The sequence below is a fragment of the Pagrus major genome, chromosome 4 (genome assembly GCF_040436345.1).
Source record: "Pagrus major chromosome 4, Pma_NU_1.0".
Taxonomy (NCBI): Eukaryota; Metazoa; Chordata; class Actinopteri; order Spariformes; family Sparidae; genus Pagrus; species Pagrus major.
This window is the reverse complement of record NC_133218.1, coordinates 34,101,366-34,126,919: the sequence shown is the minus strand read 5'-3', so window position 1 is coordinate 34,126,919 and position 25,554 is coordinate 34,101,366. Positions and strand designations below refer to the sequence as shown.

General features: G+C 43.4%; 2 protein-coding genes across 10 annotated transcripts in view; both read right to left on the bottom strand.

Annotated features, from left to right (window-relative positions):
- Positions 1-226: 226 nt before the first annotated feature.
- On the bottom strand, positions 227-10,037 carry LOC140994748 (retinoblastoma-like protein 2). 2 transcript variants are annotated; one of them, XM_073464516.1, is made up of 14 exons: positions 9,853-10,037; positions 6,822-6,886; positions 5,364-5,467; positions 4,892-4,995; positions 4,559-4,696; positions 4,203-4,367; positions 3,939-4,008; positions 3,513-3,598; positions 2,904-3,080; positions 2,601-2,672; positions 2,351-2,414; positions 2,112-2,272; positions 1,864-2,028; positions 227-1,742 (listed from the first exon to the last, which is right to left on the bottom strand). In XM_073464516.1, exons 2-14 carry the CDS (start codon positions 6,878-6,880, stop codon positions 1,605-1,607), a joined length of 1,503 nt encoding a protein of 500 aa, XP_073320617.1. In that variant the 5' UTR covers positions 6,881-6,886; positions 9,853-10,037; the 3' UTR covers positions 227-1,604. The 2 variants fall into 2 exon arrangements, with proteins under 2 accessions (XP_073320617.1, XP_073320618.1); XM_073464517.1 differs by lacking the exon at positions 9,853-10,037 and adding an exon at positions 7,537-7,775.
- Positions 10,038-11,148: 1,111 nt separating this feature from the next.
- chd9 (chromodomain helicase DNA binding protein 9) overlaps positions 11,149-25,554 on the bottom strand; it is a 73,274-nt gene continuing 58,868 nt past the window's right edge. For 3 of the 8 annotated variants that reach the window (XM_073464266.1, XM_073464274.1, XM_073464273.1), the window contains 16 exons: positions 24,510-24,599; positions 23,207-23,310; positions 22,747-22,864; positions 22,566-22,623; positions 22,424-22,472; positions 22,000-22,246; positions 21,659-21,864; positions 20,152-21,027; positions 19,722-19,891; positions 19,232-19,462; positions 18,151-18,313; positions 17,702-17,850; positions 17,370-17,603; positions 17,003-17,152; positions 16,705-16,809; positions 11,149-15,227 (listed from right to left, as the gene is read on the bottom strand). In XM_073464266.1, the coding sequence (XP_073320367.1) occupies positions 14,223-15,227; positions 16,705-16,809; positions 17,003-17,152; positions 17,370-17,603; positions 17,702-17,850; positions 18,151-18,313; positions 19,232-19,462; positions 19,722-19,891; positions 20,152-21,027; positions 21,659-21,864; positions 22,000-22,246; positions 22,424-22,472; positions 22,566-22,623; positions 22,747-22,864; positions 23,207-23,310; positions 24,510-24,599 (3,955 nt within the window). In that variant the 3' untranslated portion in view covers positions 11,149-14,222. The remainder of the gene's footprint in view (positions 15,228-16,704; positions 16,810-17,002; positions 17,153-17,369; positions 17,604-17,701; positions 17,851-18,150; positions 18,314-19,231; positions 19,463-19,721; positions 19,892-20,151; positions 21,028-21,658; positions 21,865-21,999; positions 22,247-22,423; positions 22,473-22,565; positions 22,624-22,746; positions 22,865-23,206; positions 23,311-24,509; positions 24,600-25,554) is intronic. The other 5 variants (XM_073464269.1, XM_073464268.1, XM_073464267.1 and 2 more) reach the window with 5 other exon arrangements.

The window sequence follows — 25,554 nt, the reverse complement described above, 5'->3', positions numbered from 1 at the left end:
TTTGGACTGCTGAGCTGTTTGAATGTCTTAAACACAAATTTTTACACATTGCACCTTTAAGTAAGGATATGAATACTTTCACTCTTCAACCGCTGCTCTATACCAAATATCATGTTTGGTATCTAGGTACAGCAGCACTGCTCTGCCAAGTAAAAACAGGATTCCTGGTAAACTGTGATAATTTCACCAAAGAGCAAAGAGACTGGTTTAATGAATATGAGACATGTTGTCAAAAAAATGTATGTTTATTCTCAAATGTATCTTTGCATGTAGACATCAGAGTTTAGACTGACACATATATGAACAGTGTTTTGATTTTACAACATCTTTTTAAAAAAGACCCTTCAGTTTAAGACGATAGATATGAAAATACACCTCTAAATGATTTAAGTCTAAAGAAGCCCCAGAATCTGTGAATATGAAAATAAAAGATGAGGTTGGAATTAATTCTCAGTCTCTGGGCGCTGGAGGATTCAAGTTTCCACAGTTGAACACTGGACCATTAGTTGTGATGTCACAAAATCTTGCTTGTACACCAACATCTTACACTCAAACTAAAAATGTGAAGGTCGAACGAATGATTTAACAAAAATGTGGAGTGGGTTTAATACAATTCTTCAGCCATGATATTAAAGGTTGCAGTCAGTAACGGCTGGAGCTGATGATGGGATGTAAAAGTGTTTTTATTCAAACAGATTCTTTCAAAAAATATTTTTTTTAATCTGTCTACATACTTCAAGTACCACTGAGTAAAGTTTTAATGCTGCTGTCGCTCCTGCACTTTCCCCTTCATTTCATTAAGTAAAGAATCATGTCTCATGTTTTCAGTTTCAACATGAACACATTTAAAAAACTGAAGCATTAAGTCAAGAAAGCATCATTACAGGATAGAAATAAATAAAAAAAACGTAAAAATTGCTTAAGAGTGGCTTGTACTGAACACTTAGTACCATTCCTTACTTAATCGGAATCTAGTCAATTACAATCATGATGACCATGGACCCTGCTGAGGCCTGACACGTGCTCATCCCCATGAGCGCAGACGAGCTTGTCCTACTGCTTTAACTGCAGATCAGTCTGTACAGTGCGATCCTTTCTCACTCTAACCTTTATTTATTCGAGGAAAGTCAAGTGAGCACTTTCCAGACATGCCCTACTTCAAATTTATACACCGCACACTTCCACCAGGGAGCTGCCCGGGACGACGACAGTCTCCTACCACCGAGCTGAGGGGCCGAGTGCCTCGTTCAAGGACACGAGGTGTCAGAACAGAAGAGCAAAAGAGACATAACTTTAGCTTAGACTGCAGACAAAACTTTGATCTGACAAAGGAATTCTGATAAGACGCCGTTTTTTAAAGGAATTAAAAGCAGCTGAAATTTGCCACGGTACATTGGTGCTTATCAGTAATCGTAGTACAGAAAAAGTATAAATAAAGATTAAAGACGAACAGCCTGACATCGTCTCAGAAAGAGGAGCAGAGTGAGACTTCATGCTCCTCCACGCTCCGGTGCAGGTTCAGCTTTGTGACTGGAGACGGTCGGTCCTGGTCCCCTTCTGTCACGCCATCATTCACCACGATTCCCCAGCCACCTCTGAATGACTCAATGATCACCTGAACGAAGCCTCTTAGGCAGAGGACCATCTTCTCCCTCCTCCTCTTCTCTATCCAGTGGTAACACATAGCGCCCCCTGCTGGCCGGCCTGCCCGTCCTGATCATGTCATTGATCTCACGCAGACGCTGTTGGAACAGGAAGGATCATTGAGGCAATATTTAATTAAAAAATTACATGGAATTTATTCAGTCTACACAAAGACAATTTCAAGATGATGATTTGTTTTCCATCATTACGTCCACAGACCTCTGAGGGGCTCGAGTTGAAGTAGTAGCAGAGTCCGGATGTGCTGGGCGGAGGGGTTTCTGTGTTGTACGGTGAAATGTAGATGGAGTGGCTGCCGGACAGCCTCCGTCTGCGAGGTGATGCCCTCCACTGAGGGGGGTATGGAGACAGAGGAGGAGTGTCTCCCTACAAAAGAGTGTGTGTGTGATAACAGTATTTTTATAACATTTTATATGTATTTGGGTTTTAGAGATTTTAAAGGGACTTACTCCAGAGCTTGGGGCAAACTGCTTGGCGAAGCCCTCCATCTTTGTGGTGTAGACCTGGTTGTAGAAGTAAATCAGATTGCCCCGCTCCTCCTGACAGGATCTGGGGTAATGTGATGAGGGTGTGTTGGGGGTCAGGAGACCGTTGCTGTGCTCTCCGTTCTCTGTAATCAACAATGCAGTCACTTCCCTCTCATTCATGCTTTTTTTTCTCATACACACAGAAAAAAAGGGTTTCTTACTTTTGTTTCCAGAGGGAGAACTTTCTGCGTCTCTTCTGTTAGAAATCAGCACATTTTTACAGACCTGGGAACAGAAACAAAGCTGTCAGCTACACTTGTAGTGCAGCGTGTCAATCACATTTCACCTGTCAGACGATGTGATTTGACAGCTAACCGAACATTAACACTTTCATTAAACTATTTGACTTCACAGTGTTTAAGCAAATGAGCTTAAATGATGAAGAGATAAATAAAAAAAAAGAAAACTTACACTTCTGCTGGCAAGCGGCTGAGAGTTGTAGCACTCCATTATGTGTTTGAAGAGTATCTCCCCATTGGTAATCTGTGATGCAAATTCCGTAAATTAATAATTCATGACGTACTTTTTAATCTCTAAGCAGACGTGTCACATCTGGATCGGTTATCTTTATTAGCAGGTCTTCTGTCATCGGCTGTGAGAGTGGAGGCATAAAACGTTGATAAGATGCGGTAATGACTAATGTTTAAAAAACTAAATAAAATAATTTATTAGAAGCAACAGTGTCATAGAAAAATAAAAAAATGAAACCCCCACCTTGGCTATGATGTAGATGGCACACATGAGCAGCTGGTCCAGGTGACGGTCCACCATGAGGTCAGTGCAGCGGACCAGAGAGAACTCAAAACAGGTCCAGATCTTTAACCTCAGCTCATCGGAGATGTGCAGTGTGGAACACAGCTCCCTCAGGCGCCGGGCCATCAAGCTGTACACCTGACGAGGTGCGGAGGAGAAGGTGACTCCATTAAACACGGCACAATATCTCCAAAATATTCCTCGAGAAATGATCACACTCCCAGATCTGCCCCACGTGGAACAAATGCACCTAAAATTATATGATGCTCCATAAATTAAATGACTGAGGGGAAAAGCGGAGGGAGAAAACACTACCTCAAGACATAATGGGTGTATAAACCACAGAGGTATCATGCATACAGTGCATCTGTAGTGTTGAATCAATTTCTAATGTCAGCCAGGATCACTTCATGTGCACAACATAGACCGTCAATACAACCGATGCTAATGTCATGACTCTGTTCTGGAGGCTCCGTCTCAGTAAAATGGTGATTGTGGTGATGACTGTTATTTGGAGCGAATATCATTACACACAATCTGAGAGTGTTGTGCTGCTGTAGACCGACTGACCTTGCGAGCGAACAGATGAAGGGAGTTGCTAATCCGAGGCCTGGTGTCAGCTGACGGGGAGCGCTGCTGGTCGGCGCTGGGACCCGCTGGCAATGACAGAACCGACCGGTCAATCCATAATAACATTACTTTATTTTTACTTTACTCATTTATTTTTTTTTTTTTCTGTGCTTCATTATTATTTTGCTTCCTCAAAATCTTCATTTCTATATTATGTTGTGCAAATAATTTGTTAAATAGCAATCAGGAAGCCTTGTACTATTTGCATATTCGGAATAAAATAATAATAAAAAAATAAATACTCAAGTAGTTTGTTTGCAATAGGGAGTGCATCAGGGGAGGGTCCGAGGAGGGATGTTCAGTTGGTTGCACCACGAAATGCCACTACATCTTACGCACTGAACCTTTAATAAACTGTATTTGTACCTCTTGGCAGGTTTGCGTCAGGCTGCACGTCTGTCCTCTTTTGATCTTCAAGTTGTGCAGAAGGGATCACCTACAGATGACACACAGCCTCCATTAAATCCACATGTGTAAAGAAGCTGTAGTGCTTCGGACCGATCATTTAATCAGTGGAAACATTTTAATCATGTTTCTAATTTCATCTCACTCAGAAACTGCCACCCACCATTCACCTTGAAATAAACCTGAGCACATGACTGAGGTGTTTTTGTGTGTTTTATTGCCAACCTGTTGGCAGGTGGGCAGATTGCCCTCATTGGCTCGGAGTTCTTCCCACAGCGGTGAGTCGCCGGTCCAGGCCAAGCTCTCCAGGACTTTCTCCTCCACTTGGGCGAGGTGTCTGACCACATCGCGAGGAAGGCCCTCTTCGGCCCGCAACACCAGCTCAATCACCTGTTGGACCATAGGAAAACAGTGAAATTATGTTTTAACATTTGCCATCCTGTGTGTTCTCCTTCAAGACAGGTCAGATACAATTTTACTGTCTCAGAAGACTTTAGAGATTATTTGGAGTTGATTGACCTGCAAAACTTGTAAATAGTTGACAGACTTGATTGCTAACAAGCTTAGAAGAAGAAACACACCCTCCAGAAGTGGTACGGTGCCAGTTTGAGGACCTGAAGGAGCAGAGGGAAGTCACATGGCAGACGATTTAAGGATATGGTAATCTCCAGACAGCAGGCCACCAGACAGCACTGGATGAGATCATTCTCAAAGATGACCTGTGACATACACATGCACATCCTTTAGCATGCAGTGCTTTAAAACAAACATGCATAAAAGATTACTACAGACCAGGAAGGACATAAACATGTAGTATAACAGATTCTGTATCAACTGGTCATACAGTGCCCCGAGTGTGCTGAAAAAGGCATTAGCCAGTTCCAGTTGTGGCCACAGGAGGGCGGTGCACTCACTGAGATGTCGCTGATGCCCAGCCTCTTCCTCTCCTCACTGGCATGCTTCTCCAGGATTTTGTAATACCAGATCTTCGCCTCACAGCAGCACTTTGCTGCCAACTCTGTGAACAGTATCACATGGATTATATGTGGCATGTATCAACAACAAGGGTTTTACTCCAGAATGTGATACCTGTCATTAAAAAAAAGCCAGCTTTGTGATCGTGTGGGGAGTTAAAATAGTGCAGGTGAGCAGACAGTGGTTCCCTGCTGTGCTCAAAGAGACATTTGTTCCTTCTGAGAGAACCAGTGGATGTTGAAAAAAGACTAATTAAATTCTGGGATATGAACCAGTAACACTAAGAAGGCTATAATCAGTGTTTCTTTGAATTCAAACGGCGGCCCTCGTCATTCATTCATCCCCAGACTTCAAGTTATTGTCCCATTCCCTCATCTCACTGTATGAGAATCACTGAGTGTGTTAGTGTACCTTGGGTCTCATTTGCTGCAGTTTCCCTGTGGTGTTGTAGAAATGTGTGCAGCATATGTATCAGTCTGGCTTCAATCGCCTCGGTCGGGTCTCTGGAGCAGTCTCTAAATCAGAGGAGTCGTAGTAGTTAGTAGAGACGATAAAGGAAAGTTGTGGGTTGAGAATAGGGATGTTCATAAGGACAAGTTTATCTGACGTTTAAAGCAACATTGTGCAGAAGTTGGCATTTTGTGCAAAAAAAAAACAAACAAACAAAAAAACACCATAAATGACTCCATACAACTTGGCTGTCATAATCCAAGTGTCTGGAAGCCATGATACCCCAAATTGATTGGAAAATATGTTATTTACACCCTCGCAACGCAGTCAAACCACCCCAGACTGCTAAGCTAATGCTTTTAGCTTTAGCAGGTACAGTGAAGATTGCTGCTTAAAAAAAAGTGTAAATATTGTTTTTTCAAAGTCAATTTGGGATCTCAGGGCTGCCTGTGACTTGGATCACACTGAACAAGCTGTATGTTTTCTTTCATTTGTTTAGTTTTTTTATGTTTTAAAACAAGTCTACTTCAGTTGTTTCATCCATAGGGGGGGTGAGTAGATAATAACTGAATTTGTATTTCTGGGGGAATTATTCTTTAAACTGAGACCAGTCAACTGGTCTAAAAGCAAGGGAACATTCAGAAATCAGTCGAAATTGAGCCCAATTGAATCTACAAGGTTAAAAACCATCTGAAAAAACATTGTAATTATGATTAGAGCAGTTTGAAAGCATCATGTTTCATGAAGCAACATCTGACTCAGAAAACATAAACCTAAACAAACTTAATAAACAAACTGACCTTTAAGGACAACACAGTTTCATACTGTTTTACTTTGTTTACATGTGGCAGACCCCGCCACCTTTCTAGCTTCAAACAGTGTTCTTGGGACCTTATTTTCCTCTGAGAACAGCTTGTTTATTCAGTTATTAAAAAATAAATATTTCTGAGTTTCTATTACTACCTTACTGATATTGCATTACAATTCTGAGTTTGAATTACTTTTCAAAAAACTACATATTCCCCCTTTAAATTAAAAAGCGAGCACAGCAACATTTACTAGACTAGACAACTAATCACGTTGAGTAGTTGCAGTCGACTTGAGAAGTAAATAAAATCCTTCACTGCAACTTTAAAAGCTTTATTAAGGAGTTTAAAGAGTAAACATAAACCTCCTCAACTAAACATAATGTTTACACACAGTACAATCTTTGTCTCAATGCAGACTTAATTCTGTCTACACAGCAGATGTTATGTGTCAAAACCGAACATGCATGTAGGAGCCATGTGTGGCTATACAACAGAGACACTGTAGCTAACAGCAGCTTTGCTGGAGCTACTTGCTTCATGTTAACATGACCTGCTGGGATAATGTCATAATGCCACTGTGTGAGTAATACTGAAAGACTGTAGTGCCAACCTGAACATAGCCATCAGCGGGTCGGGCTTTCCCAGGTTACCCTGCTGCTCGTTTGCCATGGTGACCTACACACACACACACACACACACACACACGAACACACACACACACACCCTGGATCAGAGTCAGAGCAGGAACGGGCCCCTAAACAAGAACATTAGTAGCACAGAGACAACTAGGGGAGTGGAACCAGTCAGTCGACCACTAAATAAATACAATGTGTAAAAATGCTTAGAAATTAAAAAAAATGTTTTTCATTTCTCAAGAAACTGTCTTCCAGGAAAACCACAGAAGTGGAAGTGGTGTGTGTGACGTCATCCACTGGTTTCAGTAGGAACTTACAGGAACAGTTTGACGTCAGCAGGAAACACACTTATTTGCTTTTCGCCAAAGAATTAGATGAGATGAGAAGACTGATACAAATCTAACAGTCTGCATAAAACCAGATTTTGAGATTTAGAGGTTCTGGTCTTGGTTCTGGTAGGCAGAGTTACTCACTGTGACTTAACTTATGTGGTAAACTCTGGAGGTGCTTGCAGGTGCACTTTTTGAACTTTTGGACAGAGTTACGTTAGCCGTTAGCTCTAGCATAGAGAAACAAGAGCAGCACTGAATGTTATGTTGAAGGTGTAACAATAAAAATGTTTTGGATGCCACAGAAGACTCGTGTCTGTAAGCAGCGACTACAATTATCAAAGAAGAACAACAAGCCTACCGTGACAGTGCAGGTCTCAACAATAAGAAGTTTTGGCACACGGGATCATTTTAGGCTTAATTGAGGGTATTTTTTCTTTGTCAGATTCTTCTTAAGGAGTGTTTGTTTCCTCCTCGGTCCGGCCTGAATAGAGACTCTGTTTCCTCTTATCAGTCCCACATGTGCTGTTTTCATTCCGGGTTAGTGTCCTCTCTGAGTCAGACAGACCTCAGCCTGCACGGATATGTGTGGGTGTGTGTGTGTGTGTGTGTGAGATATAGAGAAGGAACCCCCGAGCTGAGAGACTGTAAGGAGGCTGAGGTTGCATGACACAGCGAAGATCTGAACTGTGATTTTGTTTGTTGATCAGAGGAGCCTGTATCCTGTAGGCCTGCATAGGTTCCAACATTTATTGTGGTACTTTCCCTGATGTTTCCTCTTCATAGCCATTTAGACGTCACCACTTGACCTGATTTAGTTTTAAAAAGCTGCGTCCGAATGAATTCAACTGCCGGCCATTTATTTCCTGTCTTTAGGAGACCCTTGGAGCAGTTACAGTCAGTCTAGCTGTCTTTTATAAATGTAAATAACTACCCAGATCTTTGGAAGGTATTTCTAAATAGCAACACACTAGTTGATCTTCCACTGACACACACACACAGCTGTACTGTTTGTGCATTCAAAACTCTCAGTGACATAAATTCGAGGATCGATATCATCCCATTCCTACCTTTTCTGTTATCATGCTCAAGCAAGACCGTGACTCACTCTGGCTTCATTCATTCATCTTGACACATTTTCAAGATAAGGTCCCTTTTATCTGGAGATGATCTTAAGTACTTTATTAATAGCAATAATTCTCGATTATTATTCCACCTCGTTAATCTTCTGCCTCAGGCAAAGTTCAAGTTTGCACAGAAGTGATTTTAAGAGTGTGTCCTCGGATCCACAGGTGCGGTCTTGGTAATAACACTTTCATGAAGCCCACGCAGGGCTGTAGCTAGGATTTTGGGAATACTGAGGTCTATACGTCCTAGCCCTGGAGTTCAGGGGTGAAAGACTGTCATATAAATCTTTGCATTTCAATGCATTCTGACATTGACTTTTTTTTCCGAAGTGATTTGTAGGAAATTTATATATTAAAAATTATAAAAAGACCCAGAAAAAAGACCCAGGACATGACCTCGGTGTCCTCAATGGTAGCTACAGGCCTGAGCCCATGTCCATAATACATTATAATGCATTATATAGTGCCTATAGTCCTGTATAATAACAGTTATAAGCACTCATAAATACTCATAATGTTTTATAAAGCACTATAGACATGAGCTTCATGGAACTGTTATCACTGACTTGAGATCAAATGTTTTTATTTCAAATAACTGGCAGAAGCAAAGAAAAATCTCTCCTCCTCGTTACATTTTACTGTTCATTACATGACCAGTAAGTGATACAGAGCACTGGCACATACAGCACAGTAAATAAAACACAGACAGACTCATCTCAAGTTAAACATCCGCTTTTACACTTAGAGGACTAGTTTTCCAACTCATATCCTCAGCTGCAGCAGGATAAAACCTACAGCTGATAGTTTTGGGAAGGATCAGCATGCTCATACCTACTCATACTCTTTATATGAATCATAGGCTGGGCCGCTCATTATCTGATTAAAACTGCCCAGGGTTTGTCAAGAAATCTTCAACAACAGATGTGTTAATACTCCATTACTGTGTTGTGAGTCCACGGACATATTAGACACAGGAAGATCAGTCAGTGGCAGGCTGTACATACAGAGAAGAGATAAACTGGATGAAACGAACAAAACAAAAACAGCTTGTACTTTTATTTTTTAACTCTGCTTGGACTTTACGACACATTATATGGAAATAAACATATTTCCACATGATGCCATCCAGCACTGTGTGTTTCTTTGGTGTCAGCAGATTAATTTACACTCTGAGTTACACAAACTGTTGCCAATTTGGGAGAGGTTACACCCATTTCCTGTTTCCTCCACTGACAGAAGTTCTATCAAAACAAGCCTTACTTTCATTTTGAGACACGTGCTAAACATTTAAATGTCACTTCAATTTAGTTTGAATTCATGTTTTTGGATCAGCAATAACAATGTAATCACTCAGTGTGTTAAAGGCTGGCTGCAATACAGTTATTTAAAGTTAAAGGTAATTACTGACTGTGGAGTGTGAGCCTGTGCTGCAGCTTTACAACAGTGTTACACTCCCTTTAAAACTGTTCAGCTGACAGTTCGTGCAAACTCTGTCATGTCAGTTAAGCTGAACTTTTGACTTGACGCTTAAGTCATAAACAGGCACTTACCAGTTTCGCTCAGTGTGTGTTTTTTGGGTGAGGTCAGAAAACCAGATGGAGGGTCTTCAGATCTGAGAATCCCCCCTGTATGTGTCTTTAGGTCCAGCTGGTAGCAGTGGAGCTGTGCAGCATGGTAACTCAGAGCAGTCAACCTGCTGCTCTGCACACTGAGGAAGTTCAGCTCATTGGCCTCTTCTCAGCAGCAGACAAGCCCCGACTTGTCATCTGTGTCTGGTTGCTATGATAAGCACCGAGCAGTTGACTAACACAGGCCTCTGGGTGCCGCCAAGAGGAGGCATGGAGGACTTACAGCCGGGTGGAAAACCTGCTAAACCCTTGGCTTTAACAAAGACGTTCATGGGAGTGTTCATGCACTTAATTTGCAACTGGTGCTGGTCAAGAAAATGTGAAGAGTTTGATGGATGTTTCTTCCAACAGTATGATATTATAGTCATATTTCTAGACACATTTAAGATTTGGTGGATCATCAACATAAGGTTTACAAACCCTTTATGCAGCACTTGTGTATAAATTCTACATTATAATACCTAAAAATGGCACTTAGTGGTTACTAACATATCAGTATGTGAGTGTAAGTAGCAAAAAGAGTTCACAGGGCACTCTAAAGTTCATGTGGCTCCCTTTCTTCACAAAGAGCTAGAGTTAGAAATCAGAAAACAAAGGCCTATTATGCTTGTTCCTGTCCTTCAGTGATTTACATTTGTTCTCATGCATGTAAAAGATGTTAAAAGTTAAAAAGGTCAAAGTCCACACCAACAGAAGCTCCTCTCTCCCACAGAAAACACTGCTCCTGAAACGCCTCGTCAGTAGTCACGCCTTTAATTCCATAACTTTGTGACATCACACTTTATAATCAGTGTGTAATGATTTATGTTTAGCAGCTGGCTTGGCACGTAAGAAATTATTAAGCACAGCTGCTCTGTTGTCGTTGGCGGCGCTGGTTCAGGCGTGTGTGAGCTGACCAATCAGAGGAGACTTGGTATTCGGGGTCTGAGGCTGATGTGCTTTTTGAGCATTAAAGCATGTAAACCTATGCAAGTAGTGAACCTGAAAATCAGCATATGTCTGCTTTAAAAATTGAGGAAAGGAAGAAAATGTTTAAATTTGGGTACCTGAGTTGGACAGTGCCACCACATCTGGCTTTCTAAAGTAAATATCAGTTCAGTGGAGCAGTAAGAAAGTGCACACGTGAGAGAGATGAGCAGAAATGCCCGAAATGTTCCCGACATCAGTGACTTCTTGAATGAGGCCCCCCGACAAAGCAACAGGCAAAGGCACACTTAATTGATAGTCAGAAGAATATGTTTAATAAAAATAATTAAACCTCAATTTCCTCTATAGAACTTCATAGAAAGTAATCCAATAAATTACAAATGACTTTTTAAGACGCGTTTTTCCTGCACTACATAAAGAATTATTTTGACTACACAGACCACAACTTGCAAATATCACAACTGTCCAATGAAAAAAAAAAAATAAAAAGGACAAAAACTGACCAGGGTGACATTTAGGATATTATCAAGCTTGAAATAAAAATACAAAACCAATGATGCTAGTTTTGTCATCTCAGTGATTACACGTATGAAAACTGAAAGAAAACCTCCCTGTACAGCAGTAGTAGTAGTAGTAGTAGTAGTGTGTGTGTTGTCATTCCTCTTGCATATTGGTCATGGTTTTTAACTTGTGTCTGTGTTTGACGCAGATTCAACACTGCTTTCCCTAAGACGAGCAGTGCTTTTTTGGGAGTCCTTGTACAGTACAACCTAGAGAAGAACATTAAAAAGAAGAGCAAAAATGAAAGCAAAAAAGTCCAATCTTATGTCTAACAGTTTTTTTTTTTTTTTTCCATTTGTGTCCTAAAGAGGCTCAGCACAGTCATCAATCCATCAACCCATCAATCGCTGCGGGGCAACAAAAAGTAGCAAAAAGTAGTTTCCATCAATCAGCAGAAGTAGCAATGGCTGGGTGTTTGCATAAGGGCACTACAAGTTTAAAGAGAGCAGAGGTGCAGATATACAAAATGACAGTGGCATGTTTAAGTTCATTGCTCAGACATAGAAAAATACTGTACTGTTAGTAATAATATAAAAAAAACGCAATTGCATTGCAAGCAAAACCCATGACGAGGTCTATATAGATATATAACAGGCATACAAGAAAACCACTTTAAAGCAACATTAGAAATCAGACGTGGGGCTGTTTCATGGTTTCACCCACCAGAGAACGATGCTACAGCAATACTTAAGAAACTAAAACAGACTGAGTTAATTCAGTAGGGCTTTTTCAATGCAGGAGGGGGCGCTCTGTCGTCCCCCCTCCCCCAGTCGGAACAGAAAGATCGCCTCGGAAAAAAAAAAAATCATCATTGTTGAAACGTGTATCTAACAGTCCGCTGTGTAACAGCAGTCCTAGAGCGAGCACTGTTGTGCAGGAGGAGATTACAAAAAGGTACTTCGGCTTGAGTGAACTCCAGTGTTTGTGTGTGTCCTGGTTACAGCTGAGCGTGAACATGCGCAGAGATGATGGACAAAAGAAATGCACAAGCATGGACACTGAATCTGAGCAGTCAGTCTGTCAGACAGAAGTTGAATGAGAGAGTGAGAGAGAGAGAGAGTGAGGTACAGGATAAGGGCACTTCTACATCTAGCTGAAGCTCCATTCATCAGCGAAACAGAGTCAAGGACGAAGTGAAATACACACAAGCTGCTATTTTCTTTTAGCCATTTCTGAAGCTTGCTCCACTGGAACTGTGTAAAAATGTAATACTCAGTCAGAAGATGAAGACGGTTACTACAATCTTAGCCAGGTTTTGAACTATTTTGTGCTTGTGCCAAGTGTAATAAGACTTTGGTAGACCGGTGGTCATGCAACACAGAATCCAAAGGTCTTTTACTTTCCCCCAAATTCCTAATGAGACCCGTCTGAAGGTCAAAAAACACTTAGCTATAGTGATAGCTAGCAAGGCCACCCCCCCACCCCCTTAAGACACAACATTCAGACTGGAAATTATGGAAGCAGTAGATAACACCAGGTGAGACGAGCAGTCCAGCCAAACAAGACAGCACAGTGGAAGCTCTCAGTACAAAAAGAAAAAATGGCCTCTGATACACACATTCCAGCAGAGACAAAGGACATTAAAAGTACATGGACAGCAAGACAAACACACCCATGCACATGTACATCTGCACAGTGAAGCCAATCCGTGTAGCACAGTTGAGGTAAGATGCAGTCAAATACGCCGGGGTTTGTCGTAATAATACCCATGTCATCGAGAAATCCTGAATTCTTCCTCTACACGGAGACGGCGAAACCTCAAACGGGTCAAAGGGCAGTTGTTTTTTTTTTTGGCACACAGTAAAAAGGTTGTTTTTCTGTCCTCACAGCTAATGACACGGTTGTCAAAATCAACGGATGCGAAAGTAACCGTGTATGCCTACTGTGAGTAGCTAAAGTGCTCCTTGGACATGTTGTGACATGTTTGTAAGGTGATGGTGAAAATAAGGAGTTGCTAAAATTCGATATCTGTGTGAGAAATGAGAAAAAAAAAATAAAATAAATCACAGCAGATGTTAAACTGAGATCTGTTTTGAAGGATTTTTAAGCTTATGATTAGGAAAATAATACTTGTACAGATTTTTCCCCCAGATTGAAACTTTCGGGTGATTCTGTTGAAATTAACTTCTTCAACATGATATGAAGGAAAGCGAAAAGGTAAGTGAGGCTGTGTGAGTTGTGCACTGGGGGTGGAAACATGGCAGACAGAGAATCTACAGCTTCAGTGACATTCATTAGCTGCCCAAGTTATTGCTGACATATCCAACGTATGATCTGCAAAGCATAAGTGTCAACGAACCTGTAAAAGTACTGACTATTTACAAGAGAAACCAAAGTGTTTTGTCAAGTGTCATTCGCCCAAACCCCAACAATCAAAATATATTAATAGTACAGCTCAACGAGCATGTTGATGTAGTTTCACTTTTTTAATAAAATTAAATCCTGACATAATTACAATAATGCCTTTTTTTGTTGCAATTGTACATAATTGTGTGGTACAAGTTCACAGAGTTCAGAAATCTACTAAAGTCTGACATGCAAAATGTCTCAAAACAAGACTGTACCTTGTGAACAAAAAAACTGAAATTTTATTTCAGTTCCTTTTAAGTCAGTTTTTCCTGTTTTTTTTGTTTTTTTTTTAGTTTTTTTTTTAAGGTTTTTGTAGTCAACAACATTTTAGTTAGTTCTTATATTTACATGTAAAGAAATCGCAACATAAGTGCTGGAAAATCCATATATATGTGAATATATGTATACATTTCTAGGCGATACATAAATAAATTTATAATTATATATTCATCGGATCAGTCCTCATCACTGGAGTCTGAATCATCTGAAGAGGAAGAAGAGCTCCCAGACTCTGATGTAGATGACTCGGCTTTCCCCGAACCTTCAGGACCACTGTTTTCTTTTTGTTCTGCTGACTCCTCCTCCTCCTCCTCCTCTTCCTCCTCTTCTTCCTCGTCCAAAGCTTCTTCTAACTCCTCTTCGTCCTCCTCTCCGTCCTTCTCTGCCGCCGGCCGCTTTGTCTCCTGCGTCGATGACTGGGAGAGGGCGGGCGGAGGAGGAGGAGAAGGAAGGGTCGGGTCACTGTTTGAGCTCTGCTGCTGTGTGGCAGACACAGGAAGGTTAAGGCCTGGAGTGAGAAGCATCCCTGGGTAAAGCATACTGGAGAGTAACAAGGGGTTAAGAGACAGTTGGTGACTGGAGGCTGCAGACGCAGCTGAAGCACTTTGTGGGGCGGTGGCGGAGGAAGTGGAGCTGGAAGTGGAGGAAGGAATCGTGTTCGAGCCCTCTGTCCTTTCTCCTTTGGTGTCTGAGGTGTGAGGGGGGGCCTTAGAGGCAGATGGCTCTCCTGCTACACCGCTGGCGGTTACCTTCGTCTTCTCCTCAGAGCCTCCTGTGCTCTCCTGAGCAGGCTTCCCGAGCAAGTTGCTCATGCCCAGCAGGTTCGGCAATCCAGCCATACCAGTCAGCATCATGGGAAACATGGCAGCTAAGTTACTTGCAGCCAGGTTGCTAGCGTCGGATGGGAGCCCCATCAGGCCTGCGGTGAGCTGCAGGGACTGTAAGCTCTGGAGGTTTTGCTGGAAGGCCTGCAGGCTGGTCAGGTCCATACCAGAGAGGAGGCCGTTGGCCAGCAGGGGGTTCAGACCCAGGGCGGAGGCTGCCTGGTTGGGTGCTGCCGCTGCTGCCGCCGCTGCCGCCTTGGCCAGAGGATTCTTAGGCCGACGTCCACGCCGGCTCACCTCCTCAGGAACGATGGGTCCCGTCAGGATTCTGTCAAACATGCTCTCTGGGAGGTAACCCTGGAAGATAAAATGCAGGGTTAGCAGTTTTACTCACACAGCTATAGATTGTTCATTACAAATATCACAGGACATGTAACAGTGGGGTAAACACATTCATCGCTGGTTTATTAGGTACACCTGGCTAAAACCAACGGAGTAGCAGTAGCTGACTCCAGGTCGTCTACTTCCAGTCTGACCACAGAACCGGCCTTCTTCAGCAGCTTGGTGAGTCTGCCCGTCTCAGCTGCCCCGACATCTTCACACCAGCACACTACAGCACTGGCTGCTACAGACTGATAGATCTCCCGTGGCTTGTTAAAGTCCAGCAGTGGTTGACAGCATGTCATGGAGGGGGGTGTGATGCAACGCCATCCAGTCTCATGTAGGTGGGTTGGTAGAGGAGAGCTGGAGTGTGAGCCCGAGACGCAGCAAACCTTAATGGATGTTACAGTGCTCCTCACAAAGAAACGATGTGGTCTGTTTTGTAGGCCCTTAATGTCATCCTGGAACAGTTCCCAGTCTGTTACATGGAAATACTCCTGGAGGGTCTCCTCGACATCCTTAGACCAAACCTTTACACTTCCTTGTACTGGCCACCTGTTGCTTCACTAGTGGCCTGTAGGTGGCCACAAGGTGGATCAGGTTGTGTTTTTCTCATGCTGCACTGTCCACATATAGAAGTCCACAAATAAAAATTTGATAGGACAGGAGAGAGGGAAATAAACTGAAATCCCCACTGAGCATTATAAGGGTGCTGGGATGCAGCATTTAAAGTGTGGCGATGACATCACTCACGCTTGCCGTCGCAACAGCAATGGCCAACACGGCAGATTGTACGGTCTCAATCCTACACCCATCAGCTGTATGTTATACTGCATGTCACCTCGCGGTTACATGGCCAGGATTAAACCAGGATTAAGATAAATACAGCAAGACGTCCTCCTCTCTTCTTACTGCTCTGCTTTCCTGTCTGCCTGCGCCGGAGTGAGCCAGCTAATTCAAGACGACTGTCCAATTCAGCCGTGCCGCAATGAAGCTGAGCAAACTGCACTCCCTAAGGGCACGTTGACCGTTTGCCAGAGCTGTTCATCTGTCTTGTTGGCTCGAGACCTCTTGTTTCCCGTAATGATTGATAGAAGAAAAGGTTAACTTGTCCTGTCCCTCCTGGTCCTCTCTCTCTGACACTCACACCAGCTCGCTTACAGGCGGTATTCCAGGAACTTGTCGTGGTAGTAAGCAACCATGGTACAAAATTTTGCAAATAAATAGTTCTGTATTGTGAAAACAATCCTGCATAAAGTGCTTGTGATACACAGTTAGAATATGAAAAGAAATAATTGCCTTTCTGTGCCATACTGAAGTATTTGTTGTTGGGCAGTAGTCTTAGACAACATTAGTTTTTGCTGGTGTACCTAAATAAACTAGCAACTGACTACATCTGTTCAAATTCCAGTAAAAGATTCTGATCTGATGGATGTGTGACTTTGTGACTCACCGACTGTTTGACGACATCAGCCCATTCAGGTGGGACTCCATATTCGGGGTTCTCCTGAAGGAACCGGCACAGATCCTTCAGAGGAGGAGCAAAGGCTCCACCGACCTACAGAGGAGATTACAGGAATCACAACATTTCTTACATCTGTCTGTCAAACTGATTTTTAACATAACTAAAATTAAATTATCGGCCATTAATGGCAGAATTTGTGGAGATGAGTATGACATTTTTTTGCCATTTTTAAGAAAGCAGTTGAGGACGTACCACACACACAAAACCACACCAAACACATACGCACCTTGCGTGCGTTTCTCCTGTTGATGATCTGGACCCTCTCCTCTCCTGTTAGGCTGTTCACATCGATCTTGTTGGGGTTCCTGCAGCGGTGCCTCTTCTGCTTGGGCCGACCGTCCTGGAAGTGGAACTGCATTTGCATCTTATTTACCCCCTGGACAGGAAATGAAACATTTTTCGGTCTAAAAGAAAAAGTCTAACTGCACAAACTAGCTATTTGTTTACTAGTTTTAGCGTCCATTGCACGGTCAAACTGCCCATGTGGCTGAATTTATTTGCCAACATTGTTCTGTACACATATCTGTCTCTATAAATGTGTCAACAGTCAACTCTGAGAAGATCATCATAAACAAAAAAAAAAATCCACTTACAGGGATATAGGCTCCTGTGTCTGCCACGAAGCCTGGGTGCTCTCTCATCCACTGCTCTAGATCTTTCCTCCTGGGAGCGTCGTCCCCAGCGAGCCGGGTCCCGTCTTTGAGGTTGATGACGGGGACCCTGCTCTCAGTGTCCCCGGGGATCTGACTGGAGCTCTGGCTGTAGGCCAGCGCAGGGGCCGCAGCCATGCCCACCTGACCGATACCACCCCAACCTGCAGGCAGCTGCTGATGGATGAGCACACAAAACAGCGTTTAATGTTATTTACATTACAGCTCGTTATATACAGAACCGCTTTTGCAAGGAACAGAAGACGACTGCTTACCTGATCGGGAACAGCAGGGACTCTACTCCTGTTCATGAATAACAGGTCCATCCCCTCCACGTTCTTCCTCCTCCCCCTTCGCTTCTTGACCACTGGCTGGCCGTCCAGTGCTCCATTCAACCTCATCTGACCACTGAGATCTTGAGGCACTGCATGAGAAACGGCCAGTTAGCTGTGAACTACTGTGTCTATTTCATCTGGAAATATTTACACATTTACTATCTGACTTAAATCAGCTTTTACAGATTTCCATCTGTAGTATACTGTTACTTTATGGAGAAGTTCAGATGATATATTTTAAAGTCAACCCCAACACTGTTTTTTCCTTAAATATCTGTACAAAAACTATACTTTGCTGCCATCTACTGGCGGCAAAGGAAAACAGGACGGCCTCATCTCAACACACTGCATTCGTCTTCAGGTATCTGCCGAGTTTTGAATGAACACACCGGTCTGGTAGCTGCACTGAGGCTTGGTGATGTCGGCCAGGCCTGTGTCCGAGGCGTTCTGCAGCTCGTGAAGCCGGACCAGGTACTGCTGCTCCTCTGACTCCAGGGGCCTCTTCAGAGGTAGACCTTGTTTCTGGAAGGTCAGCTTGAGACCTCCCTCCTGCTACAGACAAACAAAGGTGTTAGATACATATAGAGAGGTGTATAATCACAGGAAAAACAAAGCTATAAACAAGGAGAAACTGTTGCTTATTTTTTTTAAATCCCTTTACAGATGGTTTATTATATATGGGCCTTTTTCTGACTATCCAGTGATTTAGGGATTTAAAGACCTGGTAGGTATGCTGAATTTAAATTATGTAACATAAAATCATCTAACTTACAAGAATCTTTTACAAGCAAATATTTATAATATGATATTTATAAATGTAAGTATTTTCTTGTTAGTATTGGGACACAGACACACAGTGGGTAGTGGCTAGTAGGACAGCGGGTAAAGTCTTTTCACAGTTTGGACTGTGGTGGGAAGCCATGCCAAAGAGATAGCTGCTGTCAGCGTATAAAAACTTTAAAAAAGGTCACAAGCAGCAGGTGTTGCGCTGGTAAAAAATGTACAATTCTGGGAAAAAATCCTTATCAAAAAAGCAACACGAAAAGCAAGATGCAAATATTAAGCCTGTCAAGTTAATTGCCACATCGCCAAGAAGCATATTAAAACACCCACAGTCAGGGTCTCCATTTCAATCAGATTATAAGCAAGACCTCTTCAGCATAGAGAGGCTGCAAACTGAACCTTATTATATTCTCATGACTGAGTGATTTGTGCTCATGTAATCACAGCCTCAGAGCCCAATTCAAATTGAGTGTGTGGGAAAAAGAGAGGAAGGCTGCTATTAAATTAATCTCTCCTCCTGCCAGGCAGTCAAAACCACTAATCATCCCCAAAGGAAAGAAGGAAGAAAAACCCAGAGAAACATGCTGAACACGGCAGCTAGCACCGGTCATGGCAGCAGAAGTGGAAGGGTCCTACGATTAGGGCGAAGCGGAGGGAGGAGGGGGTAGAATGGAGAAATGAACATACATCGTTGAGTTTTACTGAGAACTCCTTGTTTTCTGCAACATGCTTGGTCACCTTTGACCCCTGTGGTGAGGCAGAGGGGTCCTCGCACAGGCTGTTGGCATTGTCCAGCAGCTTGGTGGTGTAGAAGGAAGCCACTGCACCTCCGGGCTCGTAGACCCGACGTGTTCCGGGCCACTTGCCCTTTAGCACTGCCTGGCAGATGCTGTCCAGGCGGTTGATGATCACACGATCCTAAATTAACATCAGCACAGAGGATTAGCAAACTCAAAGTAGTGTATCAGTTAGGTTTCCCTTCTAATTACAACTATGCTGCAGGTTTTCACATCACTAATCATCAAGAGACAAAAACTTGTTAGATTAAATGATCAAATATTCCCTTTCTCGCTGAATACACCATTTGAACACCTACGAGGACAACAATGGAAGAATTAGTGGTACTGATAAAAAACTGCCTGAGAGTTGATTTGCACACATATGCGCAGTAGTTCACCTTTGGCCAGTAGGATGCAGCGAGCATGTACCCTCCTCCCTGGAAAGGATGCGAGGAGTTGTTGGTGATGCCGTTCTCGGCCACGTGGGTGTCTTGCGTCTCATCCTGTGTTGTGCTCAGAGATGCCACACTGTCCTCGTCAAAGGCCTTTACGCTCGTCACTGCAGGCACTGAGACAAAGGACAGGACACAAACATTAGAAATACACCAAAACCTTTTCAATGATACATTTTTATGTCATTATTAATCAGTATATAACACTGTCCTCCACAGCAAAGGGTTGAAAGAGCAGCAGAAAACTGTCAAATAATTCAGATATCTGACTTAATTTAAACAATCTAGCTGGTTGGTAATGTAATGAAATATGTCCTTCGCACAAAAACATGAATAATAGACTTTTTTGTTTGATTTTGTTGGTTATGTTACTCACCTTTCTTCTTCCCTTCCTCTCCCTCACTTTCGCTGTCATCAGAAGAAGACGAGGAGGAGGACGATGATGAAGAAGAGCCAGAGGAGCAAGATGACGAAGAGGAGGAGGAGCTGGATCCGGAATGTGACGAGGAAGAAGAGGATGATGAAGAAGAAGAAGAGGAGCGCGATGAAGAGCTTGAGGAGGAACCATCTGAGTCGGACTCTGAGCCACGCCGGGCCTCCCTGCGGCCCCTCTTGCTGGCCTTCTTGGGTTTCCTCTCAGAGGAGTTGGGCGTGAGAGGTTTGGTTCGTGCTGCCACCATCTGCCTCTCGCTCTCCTTTACCTCCGTAATGGGCTTCTCCTCCAGACCTGTGGGAGTAGCTGGTGCTCGAGGAGGGCTCCAGTTCTCCTCCTGCTTCTCCTTGCCCTCCTCCCCCTCTGAGGCTGGTTCCACCTTGGGTACAACCGCACTGGGCTCTGTGTCTCTCTGGACAGGTGGAGGCAGTGGAGAGCCTGTCAATACTGAGCTGCTGGGCTGGCACTGAGGGTGTAGAAGCGGGGTGGATGTGCGTGATTGCTGCTGTGCAGTTTTAGTTTGGCTGTAGTTGCGTTGGGCAGCCATGAAGCTGAGCTCGGGGTCTCTGAGAATGTGGTAGTCTGTGCGGCTGACACCGTGCTTAGCAGCTCCGATCAGCAGGTCACGGTCATGGGTACCAGCTTCCCACCAGACGGGTAAGTCGGAGCTCATCTGGCACAGCGGCAGGCGCTCGTAGAGTAACGAATGGCGAAGGACTTGTTCTCTCACCTGGCGAAGCAGCTCTACTCTGTAGAGCGTACGAGACGCTCGCTCCTCAGTGATGGGCTGGATGTTCAGAGACGGGTCCACCGCAGAGTCTGCAACAAAGACGAAGGAGCAGGTGTGAGGGAAAGTGCAGGAGGGAGAGGAAATAAAGGCTCCTCTACAGGCACAACCCAAAGACCTGTTTGTGTCTGAGTTTAAACATCACACTGTTTGTCTTTCCACAAATGATTAACCTTATCAGCCCCTCTGCAGAGTCCTGCAGAGCCAGCTTGTTTACTAAGGTGCTACCGACCTCCCTCCAGAATCAAACCATTCACAGCCAGGAATGTGTGTAGTACATACTGCAGTACCTGAAGCTACGCTAATAACATCATATTGAAAAAAGTGTCTGTGTCATCAGAGAGTATAAAACATTGTGATGAGACTCACATGAGTATAAATAGACAATATATTCTTATATGACCCATTTCAGACAGCAGTGCTGAGCACACGCATGACACAACATCCTCACTTATCTTACAAGCATCGATTCTTGTTGTGACCACAACGGACTGTCTGTGGGTGACTGCTCAAAGTCAAAAACAAAATGGTGACGTGGTCTGGACCTCTTCAGTTCAGGTGTATACAAATAAAGAGTGACAGTTTGTCTGCATGTGTGTGTGTGTGTGTGTGTGTGTGTGTGTGTGTGTGTGTGTGTGTGTTCATGTGTGAAAGATTTCTGACCTCCCTCTTTGGGTGGCAGGCGACACACCCGTCGGCACATGGCGGTAAATGCACACAGGTACTTCTGCAGGCTCTCGTCGGTCTTCTTGTGCAGCCGAGCCATGGCCCTGAACTTGGTCCAGTCGAATCGGCCGAGGTTTGGGTCAAAAACAACACCAAAGGTGGAGACCACGCGGTAAAAGTCAGCCTCTTCTCGCCGGGTCCATCTGAGGAAAGAAAAAGACTTCACAATAATCTCGGTTGCAAAATTATATTCTTACTACATGTTCTTCCAGACTGCTCAAAACCTCTAAGGTCCAATTTATTCTGCAACCCAACATCAATCTGCTCTGTGTTCTGACCTTTGTTGGCGTTCAATCTTAGCAGCCATCTTGGGGTTGAGGGTGTCGTTGAGTGTGGCGGGCAGCGGGCAGAGTGGAGCAGACAGTACCATGGTCTGCTGGGAGTGAGACTGAGTCTGGTGGATCTGGAGGATCTGTCGACTCTTAGTGAAGCGCTGGGAGGCTGTGATGAGACGCCTCAGCCTGGCTGTCAGCACCGAGGATGAGGGCCAGTAGATGGTTTCACCTTCTGTCAGTGGTACTGCATCTAGATGGGAGTAACATACAGCACAAAGAACATTCAAGTTCCAAAAATCACTGGAACATATTTATATTTTTTTTGCTAAACTAACTAAAAATTCACAGGGTTTCCAGATTTCTCCCACCTGCGGGACGCCTGCATTTAATGATAATCGGCTGAGGATTACAAGCATCTAATACTCACCTCCGGCGTTGTCAGTGACAACCAAGTCTCCAGGGGAAGAGGCGTCATCCTGCGTGAGAAGAGACTGTATGTTTATGGCAGGGTAATACATAATATGCTTTACAAGAAGACCAACATGTGCCTTAGGTTCATGTGTCCCGACCTCCATTTCGTCCTTCAGCAGGGCTGGAGCAGGCTTGTACTCTGGATCATCCACATCCCTGCACACACAGTTAAAGTTTTGATCATGTTTCAGTCGACACAATTTTAAAAAACACATCTAAACTTGAGAACAAAAGGGCACATAATGTTTTTCAGGCTCAGCAGTAGTGTGATAGACCCACCCGTCCATGAAATCATTGCCTCTCTGTTCGGCAGCGATGGCCTTCTCATCTGGTCGTCCCACACGCTCTATGAAGCACAGGGTCGGGTCTCCACGAATAGTGTTGTACTTCTCATAACCTGAGAGGGCACGGGAGGGAAACCAAACACCAAAGTTAGTTAAGGATAATGCAGGGAAACTTTTAGATAGGGCCCAGGCAACATACGCAAGCTGGATGATTTCCCACAATCACCTGGTATGAATGGAAAACACACACTGAACACGTAACAAGTCAAAACGATCAGTTATCACAATGTTTTCCTTTACATGATAGATAATAGCAGACTGTAGCTAGTTAATGTTTCATGTCAGGTACTGGAAGGTCACTTTGGAAGTACAGTAGAGGCTAGTTGAGTTAAACTGTAGCTCAGTAGCACACTTTCTCATTTGGATTATCAAGGAAAAGAACTGAGGTTTCTCACCGTGCTTATAGACACCCAGCAGCAGACACTTGTCAGCGATGGCATCCCACCACAAGGCTGGCAGCTCCGAGTGGTCAGGATCTGGCACCCAGATCTTTATCTCACTAAAGAGAAGGAGGGGGCAGGTTTTCAGACAGAAAACATGTCGGTGAAGCTTTGTCATTTTACTGATATCCAACACTCTGACTGCTGTTTGAGTTTAGACACAGTTCCTCTATTGCAACATTGCGTGAGAACCAAGTAAATCCATGCCAATGTACCGTGGCAAGAAGCCCTGGATCTCAAGACCCAGAGCTCTGTGGATTTTTATTATTCTATCTGAGACAGGAAAGTAAGTATTCATCTGTTGCATCCTCTGTTTTTTAAATATACTGTATAGTCATAATTTTAATCAGGAACCTCCTTGTTTTTTTTTTAAAAAAAACTGCCCTAGCACTACAAGTAACAGTCATTTTCATTATTTCCTAATTCACGGATTATTTTCACAATTAACTGATTTATCATTTAGTCATTCAAATGTAAAAAAAATGAAAAATGCTCATCAAAATTATGTTTTTAAATGGTTTCTTTATGTCCAACCAACAGTCCACAACGCAAAGACTCTTCATTTACTATCATAAACGACAAAGAACAAATCATTACATTTGCTCAAACAATGACTGAAACTGAATTAATATCAAAATAGACGGCAGTTCATTTTCTCTCCATCGACTGCTTGATTAATTGACTAATCACAGCTGAATTTACTTCAAACTTCAAACTGCTCCCCGTTAAGGGCTTTTATTGTGATACAACATAATGAGACTTAATAAAAGCCTCTCTAAACTTAAGATGGTGATTTCCTTGTTAACCTTTTCCAACGGCGCTGTATGATGGAAAAGAAGAAGAAAAAAAAAACCTTCCCATCTTCACCAGCAGGTGGAGCTCTACCACCTTCTAATACATTCAGCTGATCGGTTAGTTCTTGCTTCAACAGGTTGATACAATATGCTAATGACTCGACTTGCCACTCAAGGAGGGAAAAAACGTCTAAGGCAGCTATTTCACACTGATATGGATACTATGCTGTTGCCAGTAATGTTGTATTAAAGCTGCTAAATCCACCTGACCCTCCGTATGTACCATAAATCCTGCTATCTCATTATCTGAGCAGGTCAGGAATAGTACTATACTAGTCAGAATATAAGGCACCATCTGCTGCGTCATGGGAAATCTTTTATATTTGTCGAATTCAGTGTTTCAAGAGTCTCGAGCAGCAGAAATCGTAGTGTACGTAAGGTAAGGTAACGTCCGAGTAGCTCACCTGGAGTCCACGCCATCCAGCACCTTCTGGGCCTGGCTTCCTATCACCTCTTGTTTCAGGTAGTAGAGCATTCTGACCCTGAGCAGCACCCTGCAAAGAGAAAACCCACTGGTCACAAAAAAGCCCTGACCACGCACAAACGCTGAGCGAGCAGAACCAACACACACACACACACATACACACACACAGACACAGACAGCAACCTGTTGAACACAATGCAAATGAGTGAAATCACTCACAATCAGCTGTGGCCCTAAAAAGTTGACTGCTGTACACTTCAGCAACAAAAACCTGAATTTATGTATAACGTGCACTTATATTCTGGGACTTGTGTGTGTGTGTGTGTGTTCAGCTATACATCATCAGCTGTACATGTAGCACACACACTAAACCTGAACAGATTAGGTGAATGTTACACTGATGTCACGGTATCGATCTGGCAGGGAGGAGTCGTGAGCAAGCTCGACTGAGCTCACAGTCCCTCTCTCTCGAGTCGTCATGTGGTCGTGCTCTGGCACTAGATGAAGGCTGGGAAGCCGAGGCTGACAAGGTAGAGAGAGGCTGACTCACAGGGGAGACATTAGCTCTGTGATGCATGATCACACATCGCAGCCAGCAGGCTTTTTGAGCGACAGTGAAGTGGTGGGAACTGTGGCGCGCCAGGCTGTAACGTCTGGTACGCCTTGAGATTTTTTGCTTAATGTAGAAAGCTGTTCTGTGTAATCATGTTTTTTGTCTGAACACTAAATAATTTTTTCTGTCGCAAACGTGCACCGCGGAAAGTTTCAGGGATTTCTTTGCAAGAGAGGGGAAATTCTCTGTGGGGGATTTTTTTTGTTGCGTGGAGTTATTAGCTGTCTTACAATGATTACTTACAGAATGATTACATCTCACAGCCACTGTGCTACTCTGACAATGTCAAATGAGCAGTGACATTCAGACTTACATATCTAGCTTCTCTGTATGATGACAATTAACCCCCTCAATTAAAACTAGATGAAACAAATTAAAACATTTAACTCATTCTCACTATTAGCAGCATTAC